Raw genomic sequence first — 22,224 nt, forward strand, 5'->3', positions numbered from 1 at the left:
AACAAAGTATTCAATACCTTACGTAATGGATTGAATACATGGTCCTATGGGTACTGAAGCATGGTTTCTAATGATCTATTGCACCACCATAAAGTTGAAAAATCATTAAGTAGAACCATCCTTAAGTCAAGGACCATCTGTATATGTATGTGTACATCTAATAATAAATATATAGATTATATATAAATTACATATAAAATTATATGTAACAGAGAATTAAGAATCCCTAAAGTTTCTTTTTCTTCTTCTTTATTCCTGTTTAATAACATCCTATTATTGATACTGAGTAAGAAAATAGAAAGGGGAAAAATTATTGCAGTTTTATTTTAAATTTCAAAATTAGTTTCCTCATATGCTTGAGACAAAAATTCAAATCAGGTATATAAATACAGAGATAAACATAGGTACCTTGACAAAATCCTGAAACAACACATATATTTAAACCAAGTTTTTTATCTTTACAACATAGTGAAATACTAAGTTCACAAAAACAATGCATAGAAACATATAATAGTTAAGGATTTGAGTATTTTCTTCACAAATATAAGCAATTAACACTTAAGTTACTTAAGTGTTTACATCACTTAAAAGATCCATATACAATGCAGCAAATACTAATTATAACATTCTCTTTCATTCAATAGTTTACTCACTGTCACAGAAGCTCTGTGAAGGGGCATCACTTAAGGAACTGTCCAGGTAAGAATCACAATCGAAGTCTGAACACTTGTGAAAGGCACAGGAAAATGTCAAGTTCTGGCACAATGAACAGATATAACTAACCCCAAAGGTATATGCCACATAATGATGATTTTAACTAAGCTCCACAGTATCCCTCTAGGCAAGTGGGCTCATACTCCCATTACAGAGAAGACTTCACTGTTGAGGGCACTGAGTCTCTGGAGTTGATTTGGAAGAGACGTATAGAATTGCGTGTGATTTCTTACAAGTTTCCTTTTCCAATTTGCTTGCAGTTTCTTTCCCTTCTTTAACTTCTGTTTGAAGCTTTGATTCAGCAGCTAACCTATAGGCATTAAAGTATCCACTCTGAATTCAAATGTGGTTAAGAAAAATTATAGAACAAATAAACCCCTAGTATAAGAGGCCTCCAATAAGGCATGGTGATAAATATTTTTATGCATACAGGGAAAAAAATTATAGTTTACTCTAATACTATTAAACATATTAAGTCACTGACTCTTCAACCTTTTTATATCAATAGGCTCAATATTTCAGAAGTATAAAAAACATCTTTAAGGTTAGTAAAAATTCATGGCAAGGCCTAAATTAAAACAATAAGGCTAAGTACAGGATCACTCCTGTAATTCCAGCACTGTGGGAAACCAGGGAGGGACTGCTTAAGGCCAGGAGTTTGAAACCAGCCTAGTCAACATAGTGAGACCCTGTCTCTACAAAATATTAAAAAATTAGTTGGGTGTGATGGTGCATACCTGTAGTCCTAGCTACTCAGAAGGCCAAGATGGAAGGCCTGCCTGAGCCCAGGAGTTTGAGGCTGCAGTAAGCTATGATCATATTGTTGCGCTCCAGCCTGGGCAACAGAGTAAGACCCTATCTCTAAAACAAGAAAAAATTAAAACACAATAGGGTGCCTATTATGAAAGTATACCTAACACAAAAATTAAAATGCTAGAGCAGTATTTTAATGTTAACATGACATTAAAAAAGGCTAAGTACAAGATAAAAAGAACATGGAATCCTCAGCTACATCAATAGATGCCTTTTGTCTCAAAAATAGAGTTTAAACTAGCAGAATAAAAAAAAAACAGTGGAGAGGTATTTAAAAAGGCTTGTGAAGATTCTTTGTAACAAGTATATCAATTAAATATATAAACCATGCAACAGTAAAGATGCCAATAAACCCATATGTATTATTCCATAATTATCGTAGGACTGGATATCTAAGTTAGGCATGCAGGAAACAAAAGGCTGGAACATTTTAAGTTACCAGATGGACTCACACACACACACAAAAACAAATGTTTTGTGGTATTTTATTTGTTTTTGTTTAACTAGCAAGACAAAAATTTTCCAACTGCTACTTGAGTCAAACAATGGCAACGTACATTACTTAAGTAATTTTTACCAAGCAACAAGAGGCAGAGAAAGAAATGAAAGACAACACAGATAGCAAAGCTGGCTCTTATTTATTCTAGAAATCCACCTGCAGAAATCCACACTGGTCTGCCACACTTACACGATGTGTCACATATAAACAGGCACAACCTGCTTTATTCATTTCAGAACTATTTAGAACCATATGTCTATGGTAGCTATCATTCATTTGAAGTTACTTTTTCCTTATGAATATCAACCTTTAGTTTTATGTGACTTACAGGGTGTAACACGATATAAAAATTCAAAGAAGAGTAATAAATTACATTTCCTTATACTAATAATAGCAGCTAAACATCATTGAAGTGCTTTCTTTGCTGAGTGCCGTATTTAGTAGTACTGAGGACGTGAAGAGAAATCAGGTAAATATACAAAGAAGCCCATTTACATAATGTGAGCTGTGTCACAGTCTTTCTACTCCAATGCACATTAGTATTAATAAAATGTCTTATTCTATACTCCTCTAAGACTAATGTAGCCCCGGTAGCACCTCAGATAGCTCATTTCATAGGAGACAATCCAGGCCAGTTTTGTCACACCAATATGCTTTGAATATTTAAAGATTTATTTCAAATGTATCATTCCATTACATGCAGACATCTCCTCTTTCCTGGACTTTCTCTATTTCCCTCAAACACTCTTTTCCTACCCTCCTCTCGGTCTTGCTGTGCACATCAGAACTCTACCCTCAGCCACTGCTGCCTACCTTCCCCTTCCGCCGACATACTCTTACCTTCTGACCTCCATTTTTTAAATTTTTTTAAAGGACAAGTTCCTTGGAACACTAATCCCTTCAGACACATGTCTGACACTTCTTTTAGTCAAAAACTCAATTATACAGAAATTGGAGGCTTTCAAGATTTGGAAACAATAAAAGTGAATTAGCTTTGATATTTAAAAATGTCAAAATGTCTCAAAGCCTACTCTTGAAGGCTTAGGATAAACAACTTCAAAAGCCATAAAAATTTCAACTACATTTTCTAGAAGGCTGAAATTTCTTAGACTATTATCAAGCCCTTTAAGAAAGTAAGTAAGTTAATTTTTCTTTCATGGCCACTCTTGAACCAGGAGAAAAACAATCCATTATTCAAACTAACAAACATTCAGAGATGTATTAGCCTGATAACTTCTGTTTCGTGAAACACAATGTATAACTTTTTAAATGATCCCCTTATCAGGAGTCCTTTTCCCTTGCAATCATTTTAGTCTTTCTCATAGTTTTGGAAAAGTTGAAGGTGGGTAGATGAAACTGCGGTATTATACTGCACGCAATACTGAGAAAATAGATAAGGAAACAGATAGCACAGTTCATGCAGCGAGAGAGGAGAGATGGAGAAGTCTGCTGGTTGCCTTGAAGAAAAGCAGACACTGACCTGGGAGAGCTGGGGGTGTTTCCACTTCTTTCATTTAAGGCCTCAGAGTCAGATGGAACTCCTATGAGTTTCACATATTTCTTTTCCTTTAGCTGCATATCCATGGGCAAGTTTTTGTGAGGCGAGACACCGACTTGTGGCGGGTCTACAGAAATCGCTTTTTCTAACTGAATGTTGTTATTTTCTAAATCGTTAGAACAGGACTGTGTCTCCTCTTTCTCGAGTGGTGGTCTATAAACTTCTCCGACAGCGCTGTTACTCACACACACATCTTCAGGCGTGGTTATATCCACAGGCAGCACCTCACGCCTCTTCTTGAGTACAGGTACTTCAACTGCCTCTGAGAATCAAAAACCATTACAGAAGATGCAGTCAATGAAAGAAAATAAAGACACAATCAACGTAAGAGAGCAGAACTATTTATACACTTTTTTTATCTTTTTCCACTCTTTTAAAATCCACTCATCTCCTTACTGAATTATTTCTATTTTTTATTCTTTATCAAAAATTCTATAAGCTTTATCTTTTAAAGTTTATTTGGCTACAAATTTTTCCTTAGGTATCCATATATTTGGCTCTAGGAATAAACATGGTATTTTGTTTATTTCCCTCGGGTATTTTGATAAAGAGGTGGGGATGCATCAAGATTTCAGTGTTTAAGAAGAGGGTGCAGAAGCGAAGAATCCAGGGTTAAATCCCAGTACTAGCACTAAGCAGCTGGTTGACTTTGGGGAATTATTTAACCTGACTTTTATTTTCTTTATCTGTAAAATTGGGATTAAAAACACCTACTACCCTGAGTATTGTGTGTTTGTAAAAATTAAAGAACAAGCCAAACTCTCTGAACATTGGTAATTTCTGCCTTTTATTCCCATTTATAAAAATTAGGCAGAGTCTGACTACTCTGATGATGAATACCTCTCTCGTCCAACCACATTACGTCTCATCACAGACTACTGCAATGGCCTTCTACCATTCTGGTCTATTATTCTATCACCTATGCAGATCATACACATACAAGTCACTGAATTGATTGTTCTAGGATCTTCCCCCTACCCCCAGATCAATGTGTGTTTCATTTTCAAAACCAAAATGTGAGTGGAATGTGAGGAACCCTGGTAGGGCTGGTATTCTTGCTGTATACTGATGGTTTTAGATCATTACTTTGCTTTTCTCTTAAATTCACATTATACAGATTTATAATCCCGCTTCCTGTTTCTTTGCTGTATTCATCTGGGGAGGAAATTGTTTTACTGAAATCCTCATTATATTAAGTTTTTGAAACAGTCCTAACTAGTATAGCTCCCAATGTTGGCTTCTTCAACAAAATTACTCTTCAACATAAGATACTACAATCTTACGTGGAAAAGTCTCAAATGTTAAGATTCTACTATATAGTATGATGAGTTTAGACCTCCAGGAAGTATATTATAACCATGTATACCCAGTAACTAGTTCTCTTTGAATTTTCCTACACATTTTACAGTAGTACATTTGCTCTGTTAACTAAAGTTCTGTAACAACAAATGAGTTTGTAACAGGATTTGCATAAAACCATAGTATGAAAATAATGTGATAAAATTTCTCAGAATAACTCATGATTTAAAAGACAAAAATATATGAGAAATACATACCTTCAGGTTCATACTTCAGTTTTAATTCATCTAGTTTAGCTCTCAGTTTCATATTTTCACTTTCTGAAAGCTGAAGGCATCTTTCATTTGCAAAAAGTTTTCGTTCAATATCTAGGGCCCTTTGGCTTTCAAATAATGCTTTCATTCGCTGTATTGACAATTCACCTTTAATGCTTTCATTTTCTTTGCTATAATAACAACAAAAAAAGGAGAACCAAGAAGCATTAAAGTAACATATAAATAACAAAGTGTTATATTTTATTGCATATTTGAACTCATAGTTAAACTCTGGGGTTTTTAGTAATAAACAATAGGGCAGCACCTGTGGCTCAAAAGGGTAGGGCGACGGCCCCATATGCCAGAGGTGTCAGGTTCAATGGTATCCTCCTACTTCTGCAAAAAACTTCATGCATTCTTTAAAGAAAAAGGACAAATATTCTTTTTCAAATTCATTCATGCATAAATTTCTATAAGTCATAATAGATATTGTTGAAAAATTTCTATTACAAGAACACTTTCTATGTTAAAGTTCTTTTCACCTACCAATATAAAAAGCTAAAAACAAAAACATTTATTCATTCAAAGTATTTTTTCTTCAATAATCAGTAATTACAAAGCAACAATGTCATACTTTGAAGAACCTGAAATAAAATACTGTGTTTCATATGGAACCAGAAAAAAACCCAAATAGCCAATTCTAAGAAATAAAAACAAATCTGATGGCACATTACCAGACTTTAGGTTATCCTATAAGTCAACAGTGATCGAAACAGCCTGGTACTGGCACAATAATACATATAGACCTATAGAATAGAATAGAGAACCCAGAGATGAAACAAGCCACATGACACCATCTGATCTTCAATAAAACCAGCACATACCGGGAAAAAGAACCCTATTTTTAAAAATGGTGCTAAGAGAACCGCTTAGCCACACACAGAAGACTGAAACTGGACCTGCACCTCTCGCCAATTACAAAAATTGACTCTCGATGGATAAAAGATTTAAATTTAAAACATGAATAAAAATTCTAGAAGAAAGTGTGGGAAAAACTCTTGACAACATCAGCCTGGGAAGAAATTTTATGAAGACTCTTTTGGCAACTGCAGCAACACCAAAAATAAATAAATGGGACACGATCAAGTTAAAAAGCTTCTGCACAGCTGAGGGTACAACTAAACAGAGAGCCTTCAGAATGGGAAAAGATATTTGTATGCTATGAATCTGAAAAAGGGCTAATAACCAGAATATACAAAGAACTCTAATCAATAAGACAAGAGCAAAGAACCCCATTTATAGGTGGGCAAGAGATTTGAACAGAAACTTCTCTGAAAATGACAGACAACTGATCAAGAAACACATGAAAAAAGGCTCATCATCCCTAATCATCAGAGAAATGCAAATCAAAAGCACTCTCAGATATCACTTGACCCCAGTGAGAATAATCCACATAACAAAATCCTGAAACTGCAGATGGGGGCATGGATGTGGAGAGGAAGGAAGACTTTTGCACCGCTGATGGGATTGTAAATTAATACAACTTCCATGCATAGAAGTATGGAGAATCCTCTAAGAGCTAAACTAAAAGTAGACCTTCCATTTGATCCTACGATCCCACTACTAGGTATCTACCCAGAAGAAAAAAGATCATCTTACCATAAGGACATTTGTGTTAAGTTGTTTATTACAGTTCAATTCACAATTGCCAACACATGGAATCAACCCAAGTGCTCATCAGCACATGAACAGATTAATAAACTGTGGTGTACGTATCCCATGGAGGACTATTCAACCGTAAGAAAAGATGGAGACTTTCATCTTTTGTACTAACCTGGATGTAGTTGAAGCACATTCTTAGTAAAATATCACAAGAATGGAAAATCAAGTATCCAAAGTACTCAATACTAACATGAAACCAATAGATAAACAATTACATGCCCACATGTGAGAAAAAAAAACACAATTAAATTTCAAATGGGGGGATGGAGGGGAATTGGTAAGCTCTCACCTAATGGGCACAATGTAAGGGTATATAGGACATCCCTTGGGGGAAGGCTCAACAACACTTTGGATTTTACTTAAGAAACACAAACAGCATAGCCTAATCATTTGTACCCTCATCTTTTCTGATTTGAAATTAGAAAAAAAATATCAGTAATTATTATCTCTTGAATAAAATACTTTTGTTGACTTTCTTTTCTGGAATTTTCTTTCGGCAATTTTCAAACAAATATTTGTAATCACTAATATTACTATTATAAGCAAGTGCAGTCTCCATCTTTCCCTCCACCAACCCAGACACTCACTTTAAGTTATCAAGTTTTATCTGAAGTAAATCTGTATAATAGGTGTTATCTTGCAGAGCACCAGAGGTGGCTGAAGGCTTAGATTCCATATTTTCATATAAATTCTAAAAAAAAGCAAAAATTCTTCTTTAAATAAATTAGGTTAACATGTATTTGTTTATTAATAATAGCACCACCACTTACTGAATACTTACCATTTGGCAGGCACTATGCTAAGAACTATCTGTTTAACTCATCTGGCTTCTGAAATAGGTAAAAGAGTTACAGGCAGTCCCCAAGTTACAAACATTCAACTGACATACTACTTCACCCTTAAACAGAAGCTATTACAGGTAATAGGTAAATGTACCTGTTCCAACTTACAAACTCAACTTAAGAAGAAAACTACGGAACCTATCTCGCTCATAACTCAGGGACTGCTTATAGCATTCCTCTCAGATAAGGAGACTCGCTCAAGACACCACAAGGGAAATAAACCAAGAAGAGAGAATCTGAACCCACATCTGACTCCTATAGCTATATCCTATAGTTTCCCTCTCTCTTGGCTTTTAAAACAGAATAAATAAATGCTTACTGGGTTGAATTCTGGTTTTATATCAAATTTATACATTTTAAAAGTATAAAAATATCTTTAAAGTCATTGCTGGGCCCCTCTTCTGAGATTCTAGTGGAAATTCTATATATTTCTTTAGGGGGAAAAAGGTAAATCTGGTAAAAACTTGCAAAAAAATTTCAGAAATTACAAAGAAAGTCCTCCAATTTAAGGCCATAATTTTCAAAATACAGCACGAAGCCCACAGATGGACTACATACACCTGCCAATTGATGTACTGTCAATTTATCCAAAATTGTAGTCCTTTAAAAGTTTTCATAAGAGGCAGAAATAAAGTTATATAGACTTAAAATTTAAGAGATACACTAAAGGGTACAGTTTAGATGCTTAAATGGTTATAAACATTTACAAAAATTTATCATTTATAAACTTTATAAACACTTTATGTTTATAAATGACAGGATGATAGTGAGAAGATATCAATGCTTCTAAGTTAATTTATTAAATTTTAAATTTAATGTGATTCTAATTAAAATATCAACAAGGTTTTTTCAGTGCTAGACAAGATGTTTGTAGAGAAAAACAAATATGTAAGAATGGCCAGGAAAACAGTGACAAAAGAAAACTTCTGGTGGGGAAACACCCCTAACAGACCAAACATTCTACAAACCTCTATCATTAGAATGGTATGGTACTGACACAAAGATAAGTAGACCAGCGGGACAGAATAGCAAATCGAGAAAGAGACTTAATATACATGGAAATCTGATATATACTAAAGGTGACAGCTGATCACTGAGGCCAAGACTGACTTTATCAGATGATGCTGGGATAATGCCTAGTTATTTAGAAGAAGATAAAATTAGATTTATACCTCAGATCATACATAAAAATAAACTTCAATAGGGATCAGATCTCTAAATATAAAACATGAAAATTCTTCATAGTCACGCATACACACATGTGCAGACACACAAAATAATGTGCTTCCATGTATAGAACCCAGTGCCTTTTCTTTCAGGAAAAAATTTTTCATTTTACTTTTTTAATTCAAATTTGCATTTGCTTATATTTAGGTTCTAGTTTTTTGTAATATAAAGGAATGTTAGTACTTATTTTTCAACATATTATGGTATAAGAAATTTTATGTAACAAATAATTATAAAACACAAGAACAGATACGAGGTACAAGACATTTTATATATCAGTAACATATAGTATTACCCATGTGTAATGCATATCCTAATTGTCCCTCAAAAATTTGGGCAAAAAGTACATATTATCCATGGCAAAATATGATATGGTACTTACACATTATGAAAACATATCCAATCTCACTTATAATTAGAGGAATATATGTATAAGCACACACACACACATATATACATATATACACATAAATACACACACGTACTCTTGGCTCTGTCTCCCGAGAGGGTCTAGAAGTGACGACAGTGTAGTAGCCAGTATACCCAGAGCCTAGATTTTGGTTTCTAAACACCAGTCTCCACTAAAAGAAACCAGTGCTCCTTGAAGAAATGGTGATTTCAGGGCTGGGGCAGTGAACTAGGAATACTTTGTCATGCCACAGAGTAAGGACATACTCAAAGAATTAAGTACCAGAGGATAAAGAAGTTCCCCCTCTGGCCAGATTTGGGACATTGTGTGAGTATCACAGTAAATAAAGTAACCCATAGTATAAAATAAGAACCCATGAGGCTATAGTGATTATAAATAAGTGAATGGATAGTGAAGAACAGTAATTTTCTTTTCCATCCCTTTATTAGAATTCCAACTAATAAATACAGAAGAAATGATGGAATTACCATTTGGCAATCATCTCGGTATTATCTGTTTTGGGCAAGAAACATGAATGTGTGTCCAAGTAAAAGGATAAACAGGCATTTACTTAGTCTCATCAGTTAAGGTACTCATTAATTACAAAGGGAACAATTATACCTTCACAGGGAAGAAATCTGGCAGACAAAACCTTATCCAAAGGACAACAGTTAATGTTACCAATACTGGAACAAATAGATAGCATGTGTTTCTGAATGGGAGGTCCTGAGAGGATGTCATTCCTGTAGTATTCCTGTTTCAGAGACATAGCTTAAATCCAATCATATCAGAAAAACCCAAAATAAAAGACAAAGTAACTGCCTATTTCAAAAATGTCAAAGTTATACAAGATAAAGACTAAGGAACTGTTCCAGATTAAGGGAGACTGAAGAGAATTAACAAATACAATCTGTGATCTTGGACTGGACCCTAAAACTGAAAGCATTTGTTTTTGGTATTTTTGTTTTACTACATAGGGCAAGAGGGGTAACTTGTAAAATGTGAAAAGTAGCTTAGCTAAGAGTATGGTTCAATTTGTATCAGTGTTAATTTCCTAATTTTAAACATGAGGTACTTAAGGGTAAAAGGACAGATGGTTTGCAAATGATCCTCAAAAGTTTAAAAATCTATGTACATACAGAGCGAGAAAGAGAAAGCAATAAAGCAAATGTGTAAAAATTGACAATTGGGGAATCTGGGCGAAGTGTATAAGAATACCTTTCTAGAAGTCTGAATTTATTTCAAAATAAAAAAACTTAGGACTTCTACTGTGAATTCCAGTTGCCATACAATGTTGGACAATGTGACAAAATGACATTAAAAAATGGAGGTGGACAGCGTTGAAAAATAATTACTGATAACATGTATCAAGAAGAAGAAATATCATTGCCACAACGTTGAGTAGAAGATAGAAATAGGAGTACATACTAAATGATTCCACTATATGAAGTTCAAGTGTATCTGTACATGTTGCAAATACAAAGTTAGGAGGTGGAGATACTCAAAAAGGACGTGACAGAGCCTTTCCATACTGCTAAAAATGTTCTTATCGTGATCTGGACAGTAATTATAAGGGTACATATGTATGTTAAAACTCACTGAGCTGTATAATGAAGATATGGGTGCTTACACATAATAGACACAAAATAACAACAAAAATAGTGTAGGTTAGTTTCACTCCACTAAAAGAAGCAAAAGGCCAGGCGTAGTGGCTCCTGCCTGTCATCCTAGCACTCTGGGAGGCCCAGGAAGGTGGATTGCTTGAGCTTACAAGTTTGACATCAGTCTAAGCAAGAGTGAGATCGCGTCTTTAAAAAAACACTAGCTAGGCATTGTGGCAGTTTGCCGTTGAGGTTGCTATGAGCTATGATGCCACAGCACTTTATTGACAGTGACAAAGTGAGAGTTTGTCTTGAAAAAAAAGAAATAAAATAAAAGAAGCAAAAGTAGAAAATACAGAAAAGCAAGCGACCAGAAGCAAAAAATAATTTAAATATTAGGTCAATGTACCAAAAGTAAATGTTAATTATGTAATAAAGAAAACTTATTGAAGTTAAAAAAAATCAAGATTTAAAAAATCTATTTATGTATAAAAATCTTAATTTTTTAACATAAAATACAGACCAAATTTTAAGATACTCAAAATGTAATTTGGCTGCGTTTTTTAAAAAAAAATGTTATACATACCTTAAATTTCTCCAGATTTCTAATTTCACCTAAAAGATGTTTTATTTCACCATTCTTCTGCTCCAACATGGCAAGTAACCGTTCTTGTTGCTCAAATTCGGTTTGAGACCCTTTCATTTGTAGCAATGTAGCGATTTGTAACTAGAAAAATAAAATTACCCCCTCTAATCAAATTGAGAGGAAGATTCTGATAACTACATTTTTGATTTAATGCATATTTTGTACTGTATTAATTTGAAATCATTTTGGAACCCAAACTAATTAGCTATTTCTAGTCTAACAGCTTAAAAACATGTATCAATAAGTTTTGTTGAAGACATAACATTTACATAGTTATTGTGACTGCTTATGAATAACTGATGCCTATAACATAATTATTTATACGTTTGTGAAACATAAAATTGAACTGCATAGCTGTGGTATGAAAACGTACTGCCTTAACTGGTAAGTAAGCCTGGCCAAATGTTGCAAACTACTCATCGGGGTCTGATGGGATTTCTCAAAAATTATAATTCACTTTAAATAAACAGGGGGAGGGATTATTTCGCTATTCACAGTCACAAATGTGAGATTCACAAATGCCAAGGATGGAAAATAAAGGTAAAAGGCAATCTAAGAACATCGAAATACTGTTTTTATTTTTTTAGAGTGGCACTCAACTTATCTAATTATGATTCCACTTAAATCTGGAGTTGCATAGACATCAGAAGGAAATTAACTAGACTCTAAACCTTGAATTTCTTTCTCCCACCAAAGATTTCTGGAGTTGTAAAAAGCATCAGCTAGTTTAAATATACGCTAGAACCTCTGTAAGTTGACCACCCTAGGGTAACAAACTGGTCAACATATGAAGGTGGTCAACATAAGGAACTAGGCCTGCTGCACTGATAACATACATCTACTGCGTGTCCAGTCTATGAAAATTAGGTTGAGTGTAAAGTGGTCAACGTAGGGAGGTGGCAACTATAGAGTACTGAGTAAAGCAAGCAGTGATAGGAGGTTACAGGAATGTTTACAAGGAAGAGAGAATTCCTGATTACTTTTAACATTTTTAAGGTTATCCTTTTTGTTCTGATTTCAGATGGGAGGTTAGGCACAGTTAGCCTAAGATTCAGAATGTGTCTAGTCTCTAAATATAGTTTGGGACATAACTTGGGAGATTAAAAGTGGTAGCGCAACAAATACTGTAAGAAAACAAAGAGTAAATGTGAAACAATTTACAAAGAAACCATTCCTAGATGGTGGGAGAGTCTCAGTAAACCTAGCAGCATAGTCTGGAAATCCTTAGACATAAAATTCACAGCTATTGGCTCGGTGCCTGTAGCTCAGTGAGTAGGGCCCAGGCCTAATAAACTATGACAACTGCAACCAAAAAATAGCCAGGCATTGTCACAGGCATCTGTAGTCGCAGCTACTTGGGAGGCTGAGGCAAAAGAACTGCGTAAGCCCAAGAGTTTGAGGTTGCTGAGACCTGTGACGCCACTGCACTCTACCAAGGGCAAAACAAAGAGACTGTCTCAAAAAAAAAAAAAAAAAATCACAGCTATTGTTTATTAAAACAATTACTCAATTGCCAAGTACCATGTAAGTATTTTACTACACTTTCATTTAACTCTAGGATAATTCTAAAAGGCAAGTTCTATCATCTCTACTTTATAGATGAGGTTAAGTGAAAACTTGTCCAAAGTTATGGAGCTAGCAAGTGACAGAATTATATATAATTCAATCCCAAACTCATGTAACTCCCAAGTGTAATCACTGACCTGTCACATTTTTTAAGTTAAAACTCACTATTCTGAACAAAATGAGGGAAGCCTCTCCAGATTCCAATTACTACTATAGGAGAGTTAGGCATAACAGACGAGGGAACAGGATCCTAAGATGGGTAGAACATTAGAATCTTTGCATCTTCCATAGGCTTTTCTATTACCTCTTATTTGAGTAGAATAATGACCAACAAAACCCTGGAAATTAAAAGGGCTTCTATCTTTGACCTAAGGAGTAACAAAGAAAGGGGACCTTGAATAATTTAAATTGCACTCTCTAACAAGCCGTTCTGAGAACAGAGAAATGGTGGGGAAGTTGGTTTTTGCTGAAGTACAAACCCTAGGGCTATGCTCAGAAAGACAACATTCCAAGAATAAGAAATACTTTTTGATTTCTTTTCCCCTTCTCCACAAAGATTTATAATTCTCTAGCAAGGCTAGTGAGTAAACATTAAGGAAACAAACAAGTCAATAAATACACTATTCTTAAACTTTATTCCAAGATTAATTTGTTAAAAATACATAATCTTTTGGTCAACTTAAAAACATTAATTTTTTTAAATCACACAAATCTAAAAATTACTATCCACTCTTTGCAGGAAAAGATGGTTTCTCTATTTGCATATGTAATGCTGACACAAAATAGGTTTAATAAACCGTTCATAGTGATAATTCTATACCTTCATTCTTTGCATCTGCTCTCTATTAAATACATTTTGCTTCTTTAGTGACTGGTATTTGACTTTCATACTGATAAGCTGACGCTCCATTGCAGCCCTTCGATCTTCTACCTGGAAAATAACAAGTTTAATGGTTCCTACAGTAAATGAAATGCTAATTTAATCATCAGAATACTTATAAGTACCTCTGCAAACAAAGAATTGCCTTTACTATTGGGATCCAAGGCTTGCTGCAGGGCCTGGTCCAACTGCACCTGAAGATCTTGATTTGCTACGCGAGCTTTCTAAATTCAAAAGAAAACAATTTAGCTAGCAGAGATTAGCAAGAAAACAACTTATTATAAATTGAAAAAGATGATGTTATTGTAATCACAATACCTCTAGGGCATTATAGTAAGAAACTGCTTCTTTTTCCCGCTCTTCTTTTTCTTCTTTGAGCCGGTCTACCTGGCGCATTAAGTTAGTAACCAGAAGTTCTAACTGTTCTTGTCTATACTGTAGTTCATTCACTTCTTCTTTGAGGCTGTTCTATTCAACAGAAATTAAAAAAGAGGAAATTCTCTTAAATAATCTTTCATTCAGCAGCTGCTCAGTTTGTCTGTCAGTAGTGGCTTATATCCAAAATTAAAATTGAAGAACTTATCTTAGGTTGCCAGGTGCATATTAAAATAATAAAAAATCTCTGAATCTTTTTTAGCAGGGAACAAAATTAAAGTCTTTAGGGACCTCTCTTTCCCTCCTATAAATTTAAGGCTTTAATTTTTAATTTACCTTACCCTGCAATGAAAAAACACTGTCCACATGCATTTAGACTTCCACTATACGAACATTTTATGACACAAGAACTGGAATCAGAGTATATGCCTCTACATTTTTCCAGGGTTTCACATATAATCAGGTAATCTAAAGCTATGCTATGAATCCACCTAAAAACTCTACAGAACATTTTTTAACTAGATGAAATGTTAAGTCAAGAAAGAACTCAGCCTTTAAACTAGCTCTTAGGAATTTGTACAACATATAAAAATATACAAGAAAAGAAGGAAAGAAACCCTGAGAAACACGTGTCATAAAAATTACCTTCACACTTTCGGTTTCCGTGAGTTCAATTTGAAGAGCCAGCATCTCTGAAGACATGCTTTCGTGTACACGCTCAGACATTACCCGCAGTTCCTCTGACTTACAAGAGAGAAGCTCCTTTTGATGATCTACTTGGTGCTTCAGCTGCTTTTCACTAAGCCTAGCTTCATCTAATTCCACTTTTAATTTTTCTATCTAAAACCAAAAAAAAAAAAAAAAATCTTATAAAAATACCTTTTGAAAGTATTTTCTTTCTGAAAAACATCGCTGAGTGACCCAAACTTTCTAAATGATGAGACTATTGGTGTTTCCTACTTGCCCAAGGCGAGGCATCTTTTAACAGATAGTGACACACCTTGTTTTATAAACATAGATATAATACATACAAGTAATCAGAGTAGTCTGGATTTCATGAATGCAACCTGAAGGCACTATGCTGCTGACCACCCTGCCTCTGTGTGAAGAGTAAGTGGCATGAACAGAAACTATGAAAGCAGGCACAATGATTAGGAAGCTACTGAGGGGTCTAAGTGGGGGGAGGGGATGACTAATGGCAGTAGGGTAGACAGATGTTTTGTAGGTCAAATTCTTAGAACTCATTGATGGATTAAATGTAAGAAAAAAAGAGGGAAAAAGAGGTAAGATAAAATTCAAATTTTGGCACAAGTGATTTGAGGACATCAGTAAAACTAAAAATATTTGACTAATTTACTCTTTGCTATGCCAAAAAAAGACATCTCTATAACTGGCCTTGCCTTAGTCCCTGAACATTCCTTACATTACTCTTTTTCTCCCCTAAATAATGAAAGCTGTTAAAATGAAAATAATATCCAGAGGGGAAAAAAAAGAATATATCATTATCACTAGTCACTAGTGTCTCAAATCAGATTAGTTTCAGACAAGCTGGATTATTATTTGCCAGAGCGGTATACAAGATAATTCTATGTATTACCAAAAGCATATTTAGTTATAATTGTTTTACTACATATTAGAAAAAAATACATCAGCTGAAATATATCATTTGATGTCATTACTTAAAATGAGAAAATAAATAAGAGTTAATTTAATGAGAAATTAAGCAATATGTGGTACGTAGAAATAGAAAAATCTTAAGATGCTACAGAAAAAGCCTGAAAATTGGAAAACAAGACCAAAGTCAAGCAAGTTTTGTCACCTAAAAAGGCATCTGGATAACCAGAGGACAGACTATACCCAAAGAGGAGCCATGATAAAAGTTCTGGAGCCTTCATAAGCAAAAGGCAAAGGACAACCACTAGCCAAACATTGCATTTATGTTTGAAACGGAGTCAGTGTAACATGTTGTTAGACTAAGCACACTCTACTCAGTAGCATGACCTGTGGAGTCAGACTACCTCAGTTAAAATCTTGACTGACAATTTCTAGCTCTTTAATTACGTCTATTTTATTCAACCTATGTAGACATTGGCTCTCTCATGTCATGTGGCATCTTCCTTACAGAGTTTTTGTTGATAAATGGATCAGATATATTACTTTATTTTCAGGGAACAAATTATGAAGTATCTTTTCTAATGTATACAATTTATAAGAAACTATTGGTTTACTTTACAGAATTACAAACCAGATCACTAGATGCAGTAAAGGCCAAAAGACTAGTCTTTCCTCAAGGGGACTGGTGTGGTATGCAAGGCGGCCATGCTGGTCACTAAACTAAAAATTAATTACAAATATCCAGTTCCTAAAATTAAGTAATTATATTTAATTAGTAGAATATTACTTACACAAGTCTTTTAGGTAAAGTCCTGTTTCTCAGTGTTCCTACCCCCAATATTAAGAAAATATAAATTTTGATCTTGGCTATTTTATACAGCTGACACTTACGAAAATCTTTAAGCTTATAGATAGCTGCATAAACATGGAAATTTTTGCTCTGAAATACACAGATATTCGAACCTTATTTTTTAGTTCATTCACTTCTTGTCCATGGCTTCTGCTTAACTGTTGTTCCAATTTCTCCAAGTTTATTTTTTGTTGTTGTTTAATAGCTTCACATTCACAGGTCAAACTTTCCAACATTCTACTCTTGAGTTCAACTTCTCTCTGAAGAGTGTATTTTTCTTGTTCATAATTCTGAGAAGATTCAATTACAATGCAATTAGATAAAATAGTTTAAAGCCATCACATCTAATCGATTTTCACATTCAACTATTTAATTTCTGTTTCATACATTTGCTGCTTTCCAAATCACAATCAAATGTTAAACCAGGAATAACTCTGTGAATAATCAGTCTTCGACACATGAGATGTATTTTGAGACTATGTGAAAGTCCATGCTAGACGTACCTAATGCGTCTAAGCCCTGCAAAAGGAGAAAAGTGCTCTATGGTATGTCAACATGTCAAGTAATCTCTGCTAGGAAAAAGAAAAGGATTTAATAGCACTAAAGTTTTCCTAGAGAGAATTATTAGTTTGATAATGAGATGCTACTTGTAGCTCTGAACAAAATGTAGTAGTTTAAAAAAAAACTAAAAAGAAGAAACACTGAACACTGTAGTAGCCCTTACTTTTAGAATGTACTCAGTTACCTGAGAAATGTTCACAAAGTCTTCACCAGAATGAATATGGTACTGAGATAAAGGAGCAATGAAAAGGGCTTTTGTTTACTCACAGGTAAGTTTAGAGATAAAAAACTTAAGCTATCAGTCTGAACTCCTTCAAAAAAACACTGAAATTTGACACATTGTTACTTAGAATGATTAAACATAACACTGCTTTATTTTCTACTATTAGAAAGATCTGTAACCTTTCACTTGCCTTTATGACTTGGTATTGAGTTCTTGGTCCAGAACAGTACTATGGGAAAACAAAGGCTTTTTATGTGTCCACACAAGCCTACTGGCTCTCTATTTTTTTGCCTGCTATATTTACAATGTTGAGATCCAAACTTAAACATCTTACTTACGATTTACTAAATTAAACTGATTCATCCATTCATTCTTTCCATAAATATTATGTGCCAGGCATCTAGGGATACAGATGTGAACAAGACAGACAAAATTCCCACTCTTCACAAAGCTTATAATTTGGAGATAATTAGCAAGGCAGAGAATTAAAAGAGTAGCAATCATGGGAAATTTTAAATTATGTAGTCAGGACTGGCCTCTCTGCTGAGGTGACATTTACCTGAAACCTGAAGTTTGAGGACTCAATCTATGAGTGGTGGAGGATGACTTCAGGAAAAGGCAACAGTTATGTAATATCCATAAAGTAGAACTAATTTAGTCAAGAATGAGGGAAAACAGATTAAGATGAGATAAAAAGTTTGGCAAGGATCAGATCACATAGAGATCTACAAACCCAAGTAAGGAGCTCAGATTTTGTGGTAAATGTAATCAGAATTCAATGTATGGTTTTTAGCAGGGCTGTGACATAATCGTTTGTGTATTTTTCCATGACCACTTGGTTGCAAAGAATAGTTGGCATGAATAGCAACAATGGAAGCAGGGAACCTGGTCAGAAGGCTCAGTAGTCATCGGGAGAGCCAATAAACATCTAGACTAGAGCGGCAGAGGTACAGATAGATGCTTCATAAGTCAAGTTCTTAAAACTTGTTGATGAATTACATGTGAGAAATAAGGGCCCAGGAGGATAGAGTATGGGGAGATGAAGAATGGTTGATTAAGGATTAAAGGATTGATTAATGGGTACAAATATACACTTAGATAGAAGAAATAAGATCTAGTGTCTGCTAGATTAGTAGGGTGACTATTAATTGACTGCATATTTCAAAACAGCTAGAGAATAATTCAAATGTTTCTAGTATAAATATTTAAGCTGACGGATATCCCAATTACCCTAATTTGATTATATGAATGTACAAATTACCACAGGTATTCCCAATAAGGAATTCCCAACAAGGACACCTAATATGTATTATTAAAAAAAATAAGGGAAAGATACTGAGAAAAACTCAGATTTTTTGGCTTAGGCAACTGAACGAACATATTACATTTACTAAATAAGTTAAAGAAAATGGTAATGTTTGGTAAATGAACAGAAAAATCAACCATTCTATCTGTACATTAATCTGAGATGTCTATTAGTGAGAAGTTGAACATACAAACGTAGACTTCACAGGAGAACTAAAGGTTTGGCAAAGTATCAGGAAACATATGGATGTTAGAGGCCTGAAACAAGTACAGTCACCTAGGAAGGGCGCAGACAAAACAAAATCTGGCGGTACATGTGGTAAAGAGCAATTACAACTTGATTTTCTTTCTTTCTTTTTTTTTTTTTTTTTGAGACAGAGCCTCAAGCTGTCCCCCTGGGCAGAGTGCAGTGGCATTACAGCTCACAGCAACCTCCAATTCCTGGGCTCAAGCGAGTCTCCTGCCTCTGCCTCCCAAGTAGCTGGGACCACAGGCGCCTGCCACAACGCCCGGCTATTTTTTGGTTGCAGCCATCATTGTTGTTTGGCGGGTCCGGGCTGGGGATTCGAACCTGCCACCTTAGGTGTATGTGGCTGGCGCCTTAGCCAGTTGAGCTATAGGCACCGAGCCACAACTTGATTTTCAAACTCAGAACACACAGAGTTGGAAAAATAACAGGGATTCATTTATTTCATTCTCCTTTAATGAGGATGGAGGGAATGGGCCCTATATCTAAAATCATCAGAGAATAAATTAGTAATCATTGGTAAGCAAGACAAATCTTTAATCTTTAATAAAGTCAAACCTCAGTCATAGTCATCATTTCATTACGGCATGTATCCAGTTGATTCTGCAACTCATTCTGGCTTTCCACTAGCTGTAAACCATACTGTGCAGCTTTCACTCTCTCTTCTTCAACCTCTTTGAGCTTGCACCGAAGATTCGCAATTATATCTGCCTCCATGTTTTCTACTGTTTTCAGCCTACTGTAAATAGAGAAAATAAAACAATTTAAGCTGAAACAAAACGCTCCATGCAATGGTATCAATAGAGGAAATACTTTAATATCTAGCCAATAATATCTACTCAATAAATGTAGCATTTTTCTTCCTGACTTACGGTCAGATTTCTTTTCTTGTTCCAAAAGCAAAGAAATGTTGCAACAATTTTATCACTTTATTTGAGACCAAATCAAAAAGAGCAGAGAATACATTTAATTTTGCTTCTATGAAATTCACCATCAGGAAACTATTCAGTTGCTGTGTGCTAAGCCTCTTTAAATGTTAAGGTAGGGCTGGTTTCATTATTGTACCACTATCCATTATAACAGAAGGAAAGTTAACAGAATGATAAAAAAAAGTATCAAGTAACTTACAGCAGCAGGACTGCAACTTAAAATATACAAAGGCAGCTTTGAATAAGTTTTATAAGGTCTCATAAGGTGAAGCAAGGAATATCGGGCCTGTGATTTTTCACAACAGTGTTAACTTCTTAAATATATTAACTCTGCTTTCTTGAAAAGAGACTCTCTACTAGTTTACTAGGTATTCACAAGAGCACGCGAAACAGAAACCATAGTCAGAGCAATTAAAGGACATTGCTTTCATTCTAGATTTTTCGAAGACTTACACATTACACTACGCATACAGAAACATTCTATTTTAACTCAACTTTACTCATTATCTTTTCCTACTTGGCCCCAGCCTCTTAAGCCAAACACATCTTTAACTTCAAAGGCACCAAGTCATTATTAAGATATTCCACCATGGGGTGGCGCCTGTGGCTCAGTGGGCGGGGCACCCAGTGGGCGGAGCACCCATGCCCCATATACCCAGGGTAGTGGGTTCAAACCTGGCCCCGGCCAAGCTACAACAAAAAATACCCACATCGTGGTGGGCACCTGTAGTCCCAGCTACGCGGGAGGCTGAGGCAACATAATTGCCTAAGCCCAGGAGTTGGAGGTTGCTGTGACTGTAAAGCCAGGGTACTCTACAGAGGGCTATAAAGTGAGACTCTGTCTCTTAAAAAAAAAATGTTCCCCCATGTCTTAAGTCAATGTAATCTTGAATACCTTATGTGCTAAGCTCCGTTCTTGGCATTCCAGATTCATTAGGGAAGAAAATGGACAAAAAATCTCTTCTATCATGAAACTTATAGTCCACAAAGGGAAAACAGCAAGTAATAGCATAGTAATTATGTATATTAGAAAAGGAAAATGGAAAAAAAAACACAACAGGATAGGGAGCTGGGAAGATGGGTGGTATAACAAGGAGACAGAAGTTAAGAGAATTAGCTCTGCAGCTATTTAGGGGAAGAATGTTCCAGGCAAACAGAAAGCCCTAAGGCAGAAAGAAGCCCAAAGAGTGAACTAGATAGAGTTTAGGTCATAGATAACTAGGAGAATAGGCAAATCAGGCCAGTATAAAGACTTTGGCTTCTTCTCTAGGTGAGACAGAAAAGTCATTCCAAAGTCTGGTATAGAGGATCTGACAATTTAAAAGGGTCATTTTGGCCGCTATGTGCATTAGTTAGGAGGGGAACAAGACTGGAGGGAGACAGATCATGTAAGACAATGGCTCAGACTAGAGAGGCTGCACAGGAGATAGTAAGAAATGGCCAGATTCTACATATGTATTATTTAAGGTATAAAGTCAGTGTGATTTTCTGACAGGTGGAATGTAGGTTATATGAAAAAGAAAATTCAACCCCCATCACTCATAGATTGAGTCCTCAAACTTCAGGTTTCAGTTAAATGTCACCTCAGCAGAGAGGCCAACCCTGAGTACGTAATTTTAAATTTGCCTGATTGCTACTCTTTTAAATACCCCCAAAGTGTCTGGCCTGAGCAACTAGTGAAATGGAGCTGCCATTAGTTCACGTGTTGCAAAGAAAACTAGGAATTCAAGTTTTGAGTATGATGTCAAGCAAGAAGTTGGACATGTGAGTAGGAGAGCGGTCTGGGCTGGATATGTAAATCTGGGAGTTATCAGCTTAAACTCTTGAGATTTGGTATCAGTAAAGAATGAGCATTAACTAAAGAGAAAAGGACAAGGAATTGAACTCTGTTAAGAGGTGGGGAAGAAGACAGAAAAGTATACTCCACAGTGACTAGTGAAATAAGAAGAAAACCTGGATTATGTGTTGTCTTAGAAGCCAATAAGCAAAGTATATTAAGGAGATAAGAGTGATCAATCATGCCAAACACTGCAAGTCAAATAACGTCAGAACATAAAATTGACCAGTGGATTTGAATTCATGGAAGTCAC

General features: G+C 35.2%; 1 protein-coding gene across 3 annotated transcripts; it reads right to left on the reverse strand.

Moving 5' to 3' along the window:
• Positions 1-876: 876 nt before the first annotated feature.
• SPDL1 (spindle apparatus coiled-coil protein 1) lies at positions 877-19,944 on the reverse strand. 3 transcript variants are annotated; one of them, XM_023514898.1, is made up of 11 exons: positions 19,764-19,942; positions 16,983-17,159; positions 15,051-15,245; positions 14,349-14,498; positions 14,156-14,254; positions 13,971-14,081; positions 11,525-11,665; positions 7,447-7,550; positions 5,141-5,328; positions 3,507-3,846; positions 877-1,024 (listed from the first exon to the last, which is right to left on the reverse strand). In XM_023514898.1, the coding sequence occupies exons 1-11, from the start codon at positions 19,920-19,922 to the stop codon at positions 877-879; spliced, it is 1,812 nt and encodes a 603-aa protein (XP_023370666.1). In that variant the 5' UTR covers positions 19,923-19,942. The 3 variants fall into 3 exon arrangements, with proteins under 3 accessions (XP_023370666.1, XP_003782007.1, XP_023370657.1); XM_003781959.3 differs by lacking the exon at positions 877-1,024 and having other exon boundaries at positions 3,115-3,846; positions 19,849-19,944; XM_023514889.1 differs by lacking the exon at positions 877-1,024 and having other exon boundaries at positions 3,308-3,846.
• Positions 19,945-22,224: the final 2,280 nt, after the last annotated feature.

The sequence above is a fragment of the Otolemur garnettii genome, unplaced genomic scaffold (assembly GCF_000181295.1).
Source record: "Otolemur garnettii isolate 467f Iridium unplaced genomic scaffold, OtoGar3 scaffold00003, whole genome shotgun sequence".
NCBI lineage: Eukaryota > Metazoa > Chordata > Mammalia > Primates > Galagidae > Otolemur > Otolemur garnettii.